Source organism: Cherax quadricarinatus, unplaced genomic scaffold (genome assembly GCF_038502225.1).
Source record: "Cherax quadricarinatus isolate ZL_2023a unplaced genomic scaffold, ASM3850222v1 Contig3275, whole genome shotgun sequence".
NCBI classification, from domain to species: Eukaryota; Metazoa; Arthropoda; class Malacostraca; order Decapoda; family Parastacidae; genus Cherax; species Cherax quadricarinatus.
In genome coordinates, this window is record NW_027198301.1 from 1 (window position 1) to 13,198 (window position 13,198).

The 13,198-nt window shown below is 44.5% G+C and overlaps 1 protein-coding gene across 1 annotated transcript in view; it reads left to right on the forward strand.

Moving 5' to 3' along the window:
• Positions 1 to 4,566: 4,566 nt before the first annotated feature.
• The window catches only part of LOC138851997 (dentin sialophosphoprotein-like), a gene marked incomplete at its 5' end in the record, with an annotated part of 40,447 nt that continues 31,815 nt past the window's right edge, over positions 4,567 to 13,198 (forward strand). Inside the window, 2 exon segments of the mRNA XM_070081593.1 lie at positions 4,567 to 4,729; positions 8,383 to 8,534. Of these exon segments, the coding sequence (XP_069937694.1) occupies positions 4,567 to 4,729; positions 8,383 to 8,534 (315 nt within the window).

The window sequence follows — 13,198 nt, forward strand, 5'->3', positions numbered from 1 at the left end:
AAAATTAATATTTCATGTGTTAAAATTTTTTTTTCAATACTTTTGGGTGTCTTGCACGGATTAATTTGATTTCCATTATTTCTTATGGGGAAAATTAACTTGACTAACGATTATTTTGACTAACGATGAGCTCTCAGGAACGGATTAATAGCGTTAGTCGAGGGTCCACTGTATATATATATATATATATATATATATATATATATATATATATATATATATATATATATATATATATATATATATATATATATAAGTGGGAGTTGTCACAGTTGCTCTTTGCTGATGACACTGTGCTCTTGGGAGATTCTGAAGAGAAGTTGCAGAGATTGGTGGATGAATTTGGTAGGGTGTGCAAAAGAAGAAAATTGAAAGTGAATACAGGAAAGAGTAAGGTTATGAGGATAACAAAAAGATTAGGTGATGAAAGATTGGATATCAGATTGGAGGGAGAGAGTATGGAGGAGGTGAATGTATTCAGATATTTGGGAGTGGACGTGTCAGCGGATGGGTCTATGAAAGATGAGGTGAATCATAGAATTGATGAGGGAAAAAGAGTGAGTGGTGCACTTAGGAGTCTGTGGAGACAAAGAACTTTGTCCTTGGAGGCAAAGAGGGGAATGTATGAGAGTATAGTTTTACCAACGCTCTTATATGGGTGTGAAGCATGGGTGATGAATGTTGCAGAGAGGAGAAGGCTGGAGGCAGTGGAGATGTCATGTCTGAGGGCAATGTGTGGTGTGAATATAATGCAGAGAATTCGTAGTTTGGAAGTTAGGAGGAGGTGCAGGATTACCAAAACTGTTGTCCAGAGGGCTGAGGAAGGGTTGTTGAGGTGGTTCGGACATGTAGAGAGAATGGAGCGTAACAAAATAACTTCAAGAGTGTATCAGTCTGTAGTGGAAGGAAGGCGGGGTAGGGGTCGGCCTAGGAAAGGTTGGAGAGAGGGGGTAAAGGAGGTTTTGTGTGCGAGGGGCTTGGACTTCCAGCAGGCATGCGTGAGCGTGTTTGATAGGAGTGAATGGAGACAAATGGTTTTTAATACTTGACGTGCTGTTGGAGTGTGAGCACAGTAACATTTATGAAGGGGTTCAGGGACACTTGCAGGCCGGACTTGAGTCCTGGAGATGGGAAGTACAGTGCCTGCACTCTGAAGGAGGGGTGTTAATGTTGCAGTTTAAAAACTGTAGTGTAAAGCACTCTTCTGGCAAGACAGTGATGGAGAGAATGATGGTGAAAGTTTTTCTTTTTCGGGCCACCCTGCCTTGGTGGGTCACCCTGCCTTGGTGGGTCACCCTGCCTTGGTGGGTCACCCTGCCTTAGTGGGTCACCCTGCCTTGGTGGGTCACCCTGCCTTGGTGGGTCACACTGCCTTGGTGGGTCACCCTGCCTTGGTGGGTCACACTGCCTTGGTGGGTCACACTGCCTTGGTGGGTCACACTGCCTTGGTGGGTCACACTGCCTTGGTGGGTCACCCTGCCTTGGTGGGTCACCCTGCCTTGGTGGGTCACCCTGCCATGGTGGGTCACCCTGCCTTGGTGGGTCACCCTGCCTTGGTGGACCACCCTGCCTTGGTGGACCACCCTGCCTTGGTGGACCACCCTGCCTTGGTGGGTCACCCTGCCTTGGTGTACCACCCTGCCTTGGTGGGTCACCCTGCCTTGGTGGGTCACCCTGCCTTGGTGGGTCACCCTGCCTTGGTGGGTCACCCTGCCTTGGTGGGTCACCCTGCCTTGGTGGACCACCCTGCCTTGGTGGGTCACCCTGCCTTGGTGGGTCACCCTGCCTTGGTGGGTCACCCTGCCTTGGTGGGTCACCCTGCCTTGGTGGGTCAGCCTGCCTTGGTGGGTCACCCTGCCTTGGTGGGTCACCCTGCCTTGGTGGGTCACCCTGCCTTGGTGGGTCACCCTGCCTTGGTGGGTCACCCTGCCTTGGTGGGTCACCCTGCCATGGTGGGTCACCCTGCCTTGGTGGACCACCCTGCCTTGGTGGGTCACCCTGCGTTGGTGGGTCACCCTGCCTTGGTGGACCACCCTGCCTTGGTGGACCACCCTGCCTTGGTGGACCACCCTGCCTTGGTGGGTCACCCTGCCTTGGTGGGTCACCCTGCCTTGGTGGGCCACCCTGCCTTGGTGGGTCACCCTGCCTTGGTGGACCACCCTGCCTTGGTGGGCCACCCTGCCTTGGTGGGTCACCCTGCCTTGGTGGACCACCCTGCCTTGGTGGGTCACCCTGCCTTGGTGGGTCACCCTGCCTTGGTGGACCACCCTGCCTTGGTGGGTCACCCTGCCTTGGTGGGTCACCCTGCCTTGGTGGGTCACCCTGCCTTGGTGGACCACCTTGCCTTGGTGGGTCACCCTGCCTTGGTGGGTCACCCTGCCTTGGTGGGTCACCCTGCCTTGGTGGGTCACCCTGCCTTGGTGGGTCACCCTGCCTTGGTGGGTCACCCTGCCTTGGTGGGTCACCCTGCCTTGGTGGGTCACCCTGCCTTGGTGGGTCACCCTGCCTTGGTGGGTCACCCTGCCTTGGTGGGTCACCCTGCCTTGGTGGGTCACCCTGCCTTGGTGGGTCACCCTGCCTTGGTGGGTCACCCTGCCTTGGTGGGTCACCCTGCCTTGGTGGGTCACCCTGCCTTGGTGGGTCACCCTGCCTTGGTGGGTCACCCTGCCTTGGTGGGTCACCCTGCCTTGGTGGGTCACCCTGCCATGGTGGGTCACCCTGCCTTGGTGGGTCACCCTGCCTTGGTGGGTCACCCTGCCTTGGTGGGTCACCCTGCCTTGGTGGGTCACCCTGCCATGGTGGGTCACCCTGCCTTGGTGGGTCACCCTGCCTTGGTGGGTCACCCTGCCTTGGTGGGAATCGGCCAGTGTGATAATAATAATAATAATAATATATATGTCGTGCAGAATAGGTAAAACTGGTCAGTTAGCAAGAATTCATTTAAAATTAAGTCCTTTCTAAAGTTTTCTCTTATACGTTTAAAGATATATTTTTTTCATTAATGTTAATGTTAAAATTTTTAATTTTGCTCCAAAAGAATCTTAGAAAACTTACCTAACCTTATTATAACAAGAACAATTTATTATAGCATAACCCAACTAAATATATTTTAGATTTGTTTACAGTAATTTAATACTAAACAAACACAGTGAAATATATTTTTTTCGTTAGGTTCAGAATGATTTTGGCGAAATTATTGCATACACAAATTTCCGCTTGTTCTATATGGCAAGATGAACGTTTCTATTTAAGCCAAGATCGCAAGTTCTGCCTATTCGGCACGACATATATATATATATATACATATACATATATATATATATATATATATATATATATATATATATATACATATATATACATACATATATATAATATATATATATATATACAGTGGACCCCCAGTTAACGATATTTTTTCACTCCAGAAGTATGTTCAGGTGCCAGTACTGACCGAATTTGTTCCCATAAGGAATATTGTGAAGTAGATTAGTCCATTTCAGACCCCCAAACATACAGGTACAAACGCACTTACATAAATACACTTACATAATTGGTCGCATTCGGAGGTAATCGTTATGCGGGGGTCCACTGTATATGTATACAGTGGACCCCCGCTTAACGATCACCTCCAAATGCGACCAATTATGTAAGTGTATTTATGTAAGTGCGTTTGTACGTGTATGTTTGGGGGTCTGAAATGGACTAATCTACTTCACAATATTCCTTATGGGAAAAAATTCGGTCAGTACTGGCACCTGAACATACTACTGGAATGAAAAAAGTTCGTTAACCGGGGGTCCACTGTATATATATATACGAACAAGTGGTATATAATCCAGAAGAATACTGCGGCAAGCCTGAGGATTGAACCCGTGTTGTTTGTCAGCCTCATGGCGAGTGATAACTCACACCACTAAATCACTGGACCCCACGATCCTACAAACATGAACCTAGCAAACTAATCTTGCTTAAAGTTACCAGGATATACGATGGCGTGGGCGCCTCAGAGGTAATTCTACTCCCTGTCTGGTGTACTAGCCTCCACAAGCAGTACATGACTAGAATGATGTTAGCTGTGAGGCAACCACACCATCGTATATCCTGGCAACATGAAGCAAGCCTAGTTCCCTAGGCTCATGTTGACTGTAGGATCATATGGTCCAGTGGTTTAGAGTGTCAGGAATTTTTGCTCGCCATGAGGCTGGCTAAAACAACACAGGTTCGATCCTCTGGCTTACTGCAGTGTTGTATTGACATAGAAAGCTCCTGATGAAGTTTTTGAAAAACGAAAGGCCTATGCTTGTATATGTACTGAAAGCGCCGGATTAAGTTTTGGTTACAAAACGAAAGGCCTAGAGCTATCATTCAAGCCGAAGGGGCATTCAGAGTTCAGTGATAGCTGCAGGTCTCTCAATTTGCAATCAAAACTTTATCAGGAGCTTTCAGTAATATAAGCACAGGTCTTTCACTTCATCAGACTTCATTAGGAGCTTGCAGAAAAACTATGAAATTCAGTCCTGAAGCTGCATAGGCCTATTAACCTTTGCTTTCTTCCACAGGGAGAAAGAGGTGCCCAGGGTAGGCCAGACTGAGGTAGGAACATCCTGGGTACTACTGCTGCCACCCCAGCAGGAGCAGGTCCGGGCTCTAGCTCCTGACACCCTCACTACAGCCTGTATTGTGGGTATTGTCTTTGGTGTCCTGCTGTCCATCACTGCTATTTTGGGTATGTAGACCTAGGTACATGTACTAGGCTTGGGTAGGTCTGAATAGGTACAGGTAGACTTAGGTAGGCCTAGGTAGGTTTGTGTATGCCTGGATAAATCTGGGTAGGCCTAGGTATATCTAGGTAGGCCTGGGTATATCTAGACAGTCCTAAGTAGGCCTTGGTATACCTAGGTAGGCATGGGTAGTCCTAGATAGCCCTTGAGGGGGTACGAGTTACTTATAGACCTACCCTCTGTAGTAAAGGTATTTAAGCCTATGGTTGTGGCCTAACTGGCTACTTAGCCCTAAAAATCAAGGGTGCTTTTTGCCGAATAAGCAGAGAAAATTTTCCAGCCATAACTCTGCTAAATTCAACCAAAATCAATGTTTCAAAATGGACACAATTTTAAGGCTGTATGTACTGAAATTACTTCCATTATAGAACAACATGTACCTCCATATTAACCTCCAGGATAGACCTCACGTATTAACCTCCAGGATACGTCTCATGTATTAGCCTCCAGGATAGACCTCACATATTAGCCTCCAGGATAGGTCTCACGTATTAGCCTCCAGGATAGGTCTCACATATTAGCCTCCAGGATAGGTCTCACGTATTAACCTCCAGGATAGACCTCACGTGTTAACCTCCAGGATAGGTCTCACGTATTAGCCTCCAGGATAGACCTCACATATTAACCTCCAGGATAGGTCTCACATATTAACCTCCAGGATAGGTCTTACGTATTAACCTCCAGGATAGGTCTCACATATTATCCTCCAGGATAGACCTCACGTATTAACCTCCAGGATAGGTCTCACGTATTAGCCTCCAGGATAGGTCTCACGTATTAGCCTCCAGGATAGACCTCACATATTAACCTCCAGGATAGGTCTCACATATTAGCCTCCAGGACAGACCTCACATATTAACCTCCAGGATAGGTCTCACGTATTAGCCTCCAGGATAGGTCTCATGTATTAGCCTCCAGGATAGACCTCACATATTAACCTCCAGGATAGGTCTCATGTATTAGCCTCCAGGATAGGTCTCACATATTAGCCTCCAGGATACACCTCACATATTAACCTCCAGGACAGGTCTCATGTATTAGCCTCCAAGATAGACCTCACATATTAACCTCCAGGATAGGTCTCACGTATTAGCCTCCAGGATAGGTCTCATGTATTAACCTCCAGGATAGGTCTCACGTATTAACCTCCAGGATAGGTCTCACGTATTAGCCTCCAGGAGAGACCTCACGTATTAACCTCCAGGATAGGTCTCACATATTAACCTCCAGGATAGGTCTTACGTATTAACCTCCAGGATAGGTCTCACATATTATCCTCCAGGATAGACCTCACGTATTAACCTCCAGGATAGGTCTCGCGTATTAGCCTTCAGGATAGGTCTCACGTATTAGCCTCCAGGATAGACCTCACATATTAACCTCCAGGGTAGGTCTCACATATTAGCCTCCAGGATAGACCTCACATATTAACCTCCTGGATAGGTCTCATGTATTAGCTTCCAGGATAGATCTTACATATTAGCCTCCATGATAGGTCTCACGTATTAGCCTCAGGGATAGACCTCACGTATTAACCTCCAGGATAGACCTCACATATTAGCCTCCATGATAGGTCTCACGTATTAGCCTCCAGGATAGGTCTCATGTATTAGCCTCCAGGATAGACCTCACGTATTAGTCTCCAGGATAGACCTTACATATTAACCTCCAGGATAGACCTCACGTATTAACCTCCAGGATAGACCTCACATATTAACCTCCAGGATAGGTCTCACGTATTAGCCTCCAGGATAGACCTCACGTATTAGTCTCCAGGAGAGACCTCACATATTAACCTCCAGGATAGACCTCATGTATTAGCCTCCAGGATAGACCTCACATATTAACCTCCAGGATAGGTCTCGCGTATTAGCCTCCAGGATAGGTCTCACATATTAGCCTCCAGGATAGACCTCACATATTAACCTCCAGGATAGGTCTCACGTATTAGCCTCCAGGATGGACCTCACATATTGACCTCCAGGATAGGTCTCATGTATTAGCCTCCAGGATAGGTCTCACATATTAGCCTCCAGGATAGACCTCACGTATTAGCCTCCAGGATAGGTCTCATGTATTAGCCTCCAGGATAGGTCTCACATATTAGCCTCCAGGATAGACCTCACGTATTAGCCTCCAGGATAGGTCTCACATATTAGCCTCCAGGATAGACCTCACGTATTAGCCTCCAGGATAGGTCTCACATAATAGCCTCCAGGATAGACCTCATGTATTAGCCTCCAGGATAGGTCTCACATATTAGCCTCCAGGATAGACCTCACGTATTAGCCTCCAGGATAGGTCTCACATATTAGCCTCCAGGATAGACCTCACGTATTAGCCTCCAGGATAGGTCTCACATATTAGCCTCCAGGATAGACCTCACGTATTAGCCTCCAGGATAGGTCTCATGTATTAGCCTCCAGAATAGACCTCACATATTAGCCTCCAGGATAGGTCTCACATATTAGCCTCCAGGATAGACCTCACATATTAACCTCCAGGATAGGCCTCTTTATTAACTTCCAGGATTGGCCTCCATATTAAACTCCATGATAGGCCTCCCTTATTAACCTCTGGGACAGTTCTCCATATTAACCTCCACCACCTCCAGTACAGTCCTCCATATTAACCACCAGTACAGTCCTCCATATTAACCTCCACCACCTCCAGTACAGTCCTCCATATTAACCACCAGTACAGTCCTCCATATTAACCTTCAGTACAGTCCTCCATATTAACCTCCAGTACAGTCCTCCATATTAACCTCCAGTACAGTCCTCCATATTAACCTCCAGTACAGTCCTCCATATTAACTCCAGTACAGTCCTCCATATTAACCTCCACCACTTCCAGTACAGTCCTCCATATTAACCTTCAGTACAGTCCTCCATATTAACCTCCAGTACAGTCCTCCATATTAACCTCCAGTACAGTCCTCCATATTAACCTCCAGTACAGTCCTCCATATTAACCTCCACCACCTCCAGTACAGTCCCCCATATTAACCTACACCACCTCCAGTACAGTCCTCCATATTAACCACCAGTACAGTCCTCCATATTAACCCCCAGTACAGTCCTCCATATTAACCTCCAGTACAGTCCTCCATATTAACTTCCAGTACAGACCTCCATATTAACCTCCACCACCTCCAGTACAGTCCCCCATATTAACCTCCACCATCTCCAGTACAGTCCTCCATATTAACCACCAGTACAGTCCTCCATATTAACCTCCAGTACAGTCCTCCATATTAACCTCCAGTACAGTCCTCCATATTAGCCTCCACCACCTCCAGTACAGTCCTCCATATTAACCACCAGTACAGTCCTCCATATTAACCCCCAGTACAGTCCTCCATATTAACCTCCAGTACAGTCCTCCATATTAACTTCCAGTACAGACCTCCATATTAACCTCCACCACCTCCAGTACAGTCCCCCATATTAACCTCCACCACCTCCAGTACAGGCTTCAATATTAACCTCCATCACCTCCAGTACAGTCCTCAATATTAACCTCCATCACCTCCAGTACAGTCCTCCATATTAGCCTCCAGTACAGTCCTCTATATTAACCTCCACCTCCTCCACAGGTGTGGGAGTGTTCTTGGTGTGGCAGCGGAGGGCTGTCAATAGGCCTAAGGTGCTAGGCAGTGACCGGGCCTATGCTGGGTCAGACTCTGGAGGTTATATTGATGACCAACTCCGTGTCTCCTATGTTAACTCCCAGGCTGATACTCCCAAGGTAATGTTAATATTAACATTATTATTATTAATAGCATTATTATTATTATAATTATTATAATTATTATTATTATTATCTGGGAGAGCACCAAATCCTTAGAGGGGTCAAATAACACCTGTCAATCAAATTTAATCCAAGGCAAGGGATGAATTCAGTTCCAACACCCTGACTCAAGATTCATGGAGCACCAGAAGCGTTCCAAGGGCCAGGTGTCAACTGAAGTTAAAGTCTTATGGGGGAAATTACCTTCCGCTTTTCCACAGCCCAAAAATTCGCATAAATTTGAATTTGGGAACAAAATTCGGCTAAAATAATACACCAGGTATTGTATATTGATTTTTTGCAAGGCCTCTTGCTTGTGATTGGTGTAATGTTACTGCCTCATTGCTTGTCATAGGTGGAATGTTGCCTCGTTGCTTGTGATTGGTGGGATTGTTGCCTTGTGGCTTGTGTAAGTTTATTCAGGCATACACAAATACAGCCACACAAATTATCATACATAGCAGCATATGTGTAGATTACCCTCCAGGATAACACAAAAAAGTCAGAGCGACTTATTTCCATTGGGGTCTTTGTGATATTCATTAAGTTCACCGGTCTGCATTTGGAATGTTTTTAATTTTTATTTTTATTAATGGTTGCAGTCTTACATATTCTTGGGCTGCTGATTGTAAATCTCTAAACCATTTTGCTCTATCACATAAAGATTTAAAATAAAATTCAAATTAATAATAATAAAAAATGTGAATTTTTAATAAATTGTTAATTTATTAAAATTAGGCAAGTAATCATAGAAAAGCACATTCTGTTAGTATTAAGAACATATGAATTCCAAATCAACATGAATCAAATCAAATGATTTTATTAAAAAAATATGCTCCTAATAGTTAGCCTACATATTGAATCAAATTAAGGAGGACCACTTTGATTTTCGCTTGTGCTGTGCATCGAGACCATTACGTTTCAATGACCAGCAGTAATCTGGCATCATGCTGACTTTCCATTTGCCCTGGTATTGAGTTTCCATGGTGCAAATATCCTGATGGAACCGCTTTCCTTGGTCCTCACTGTATTCCCCACAATTGTTGGGAAAATAGTCAAGATGTGAGTGCAAAAAGTGCATCTTTACACTCATTCTAGACCCAAGTTGTTGGAAACTTGAAATCAGGTCTTGGATCATTTTGTCATATTTGGGGGAGCGCCTGTTTCCCAGGAAGTTGTGGACAGTCTGCTTGAATGAAAACCAGGCATTCTTCTCGACACCTGCTAATGCTTCATCAAAATGCTTGTCCTCCATCAATTCCGAAATCTGAGGGCCAACAAAGATTCCTGCCTTTAGCTTGCCTTCACTTATACCAGGAAACCTTGACTCCAGGTACTTGAAAGCAGTTCCATTCTTGTTCAAGGCCTTCACAAAATTCTTCATAAACAATAATTTGATGTGGAGTGGTGGCAGCAGAATTTTCTTGGAGTCAACTAGTGGCACAGTTTTCACGTTGTGATTTCCAGGTAAGGAGCTGGTTCTTGGTGGCCAGTCTTGTTGTTGATAGTGCTGGCTGTCTGCCCTACTATCCCAAAGACAGAAAACATTTTAATTGGTAATATGCCACTTTCTCATTTGCTTATATTATACAAAACGAGAAAAGTAATGTTTCTGTTTAACTTGACAACCTGATGTGATAGAGATGAATAAAAAACATAGTGAATCACTATTTTCTACACAGTAGGGCCCCACTTATACGGCGGGTTAGGTTCCAGGCTGTCACCGGAAAGTAGACATCGCCGGAAGGCAGAACGCCATTTTTTCCATTTATAAATGCATATAAATGCCAGACAACAAGTTTACACTAAATTATATTAAGTTAGTAATAGAACTAGGCATTAAAAACACACAACGTAAAATACAGTCACAGTACATTCATAACTTATCTTAAAGTATTTGTAATCTTAATGTAGGGAGAGAGGTGAGTAGTAGTGGACCCCCGGTTCACGATATTAATCCATTCCTGAGAGTTCATCGTAAACCAAAATTATCGGAAAGCGAATAAATTTCCCCCATAAGAAATAATGGAAATCAAATTAATCCATATAAGACACCAAAAAGTATGAAAAAAAAACTTTTACCACATGAAATATTAAGTTTAATGCAATAGAATAATTACAATAACAATAGAATAATAACAATAGAATAATTGACACTTACCTTTAATGAAGATCTGGTGATGATTGATGGGATGGGAGGAGGGGAGAGTGTCGAACCTATTGTTTAGAAGGGGAATCCCCCTCCATTAGGACTTGAGGTAGCTTTTCCTCCTGAGTAATGTAGGTCCTGCTTGGCAATTTCTTCCAAAACAGGCCTGTTTCGTCACAATTAAACACTTGTTCAGGTTTCATTCCTTCAGCCTCTATGTACTCCTTGAATTCATGCATATATTTTTCAGCCGCTTTGTGGTCTGAACTGGCAGCCTCACCATGCCTAATCACACTATGTATATCACTACGATTCTTAAATCTTTCAAACCAACCTTTGCTGGCCTTAAATTCACTCACATCACCACTAGTTGCAGGCAATTTTTTTACCAAATCGTCATGCAACTGCCTAGTAAGTAAGTAAGTATATGGAAAATTTTCTAGGGTGCTTATCTGTATGTACCTCAACATTATATACATACAAGTAGTCTCATTGGGAGACAACCATATTGTTTACCGTAGTCACCCCGTGTAGACATGTGAGAAAACTTAACCACCTCTGGTCACTACAGGTGGCCCCTTCGACCTCACAATCTTATCCATATCTATCCGAGACCAGTATGGATTGGATAGCACCCACAAGTACGGTGCTACTAATTAATTGTGGACTGTATATATTATATTAGTTTAGCTGAATGAAGGGGGGGGGGGGGTAGGATACACATGGATACATCCATCAAGGAAAAACATTTGTACATAATCCCACCACTTACCAGCTGTTCTCTGGTGGTCACTTGATGTAGCTGGATCACTCATAACCTATCCAATTACAACATAACATAACTGGCCAGCATGAGTCTGTTATAACTAGAAAGGTTACTTAACTGTGGGTGATTGATACTCCTTATTTCCTCCATTCACCATCTCATTTCGAAGTCCTGCTACACCAACATGGTTCTTATTCCGGCAGGACGAGGTATCCGTCGGTTCGTCCCGGTTTAGAAGTCGTGATTCCATAAATCTTCATTATCCCCGGTACGAGTCACACATTCACTCGGAGCAGGGCGATCTATTTCACATCCCGCATTCTCTTAACTCAACGTTATTATCATTAATTACATTACAATTCACAAGACGATTTAATGTCTCATAATTATTATACACATTAGAGATCACTCCATTAAGATCTGAGACCGATGAGTGATGATTAAACCAAGGGTAATTTTCCCCGGGACACAGTCCATGGTGACGCGCCAGTCACCCGGTCCTACCCTTATTCACTCATTTTACCACTCTATTACCGTGGTCCCGTAAATCACGTTCCCTCACTCTCCACCAGGAACAGTTACGACACTTCCTATTACGAAATGAGGCCTATATTAATCCTTAGGCCGCCGTGAATGCCAATTTCGTGGTTCCATGCTTCCCAGCCTCCTCACCACCTTCAAAACAATCCGCCTCCCTCCCCCCGCACATCCGCGCATGCGCAAAGGGAACTCTTGGTTCTACTCTATTTTCAAATACATTTTTGACCCATATAGACACATTAAACACCTATTAGGCACTATAGTTTCGGAAAATTAAAATATTTTCCACACTGCGGCCGGGCGGAGGTCGTTGCTAGACGACTTACATAATGTGGAGTACAATTTTCTCCCATCTTCACTGGCCACCTGGCTTGGGAACTCCAACATTGATATTTACATAATCACCCATTAATTCTTTCCACCTGTTAACTCCTCAGGTAGGGCTCCATCCAAAGCACACTCAAGCCTCCATGCTTCTGGTATTAACAATTTCCCTCTTATTGTAAGGTACGACACTAAGTCTATGCTCTCGGGGCTAATTTGTTGGGCATACTGGAATTATGAGACTTTACAATAACAAGTCTCTCAGTATCCCAAGTCAGCCCCAGCACATTACTGCATATAGGCACCAACTCCATGGCCATCCATATTTATTGAACCCTCAAAATGGACTAATTAGTGTTCCATTCTCTCAGGGGCATAAGCCTATGCTCCCTGGATTAATTTATTGGGCATACTGGAATTATGAGACTTTAACAATAACAAGTCTCTCAGTATCCCAAGTCAGCCCCAGCACATTACTGCATATAGGCACCAACTCCATGGCCATCCATATTTATTGATCCCTCAAAATGGACTAATTAGTGTTCCATTCTCTCAGGGGCATAAGCCTATGCTCCCTGGATTAATTTATTGGGTATACTGGAATTATGAGACGTTAACAATAACAAGTCTCTCTCAGTGTCCCAAGTCAGTCCCAGCACATTACTGCATTATTTCATTAACCCCTTCACATATTCTCATTAGTTCCTCTTCAGTTGACGTCACACCCGGAAATTGTCCACATAAGATTATTTACCCAATTACTTCGCTCAGTGGACCACCTGTGCACTTAAGATGTGCATTTATCGTCGCCTGAAGTAAGAACAATTTATTATTTAACTGTTT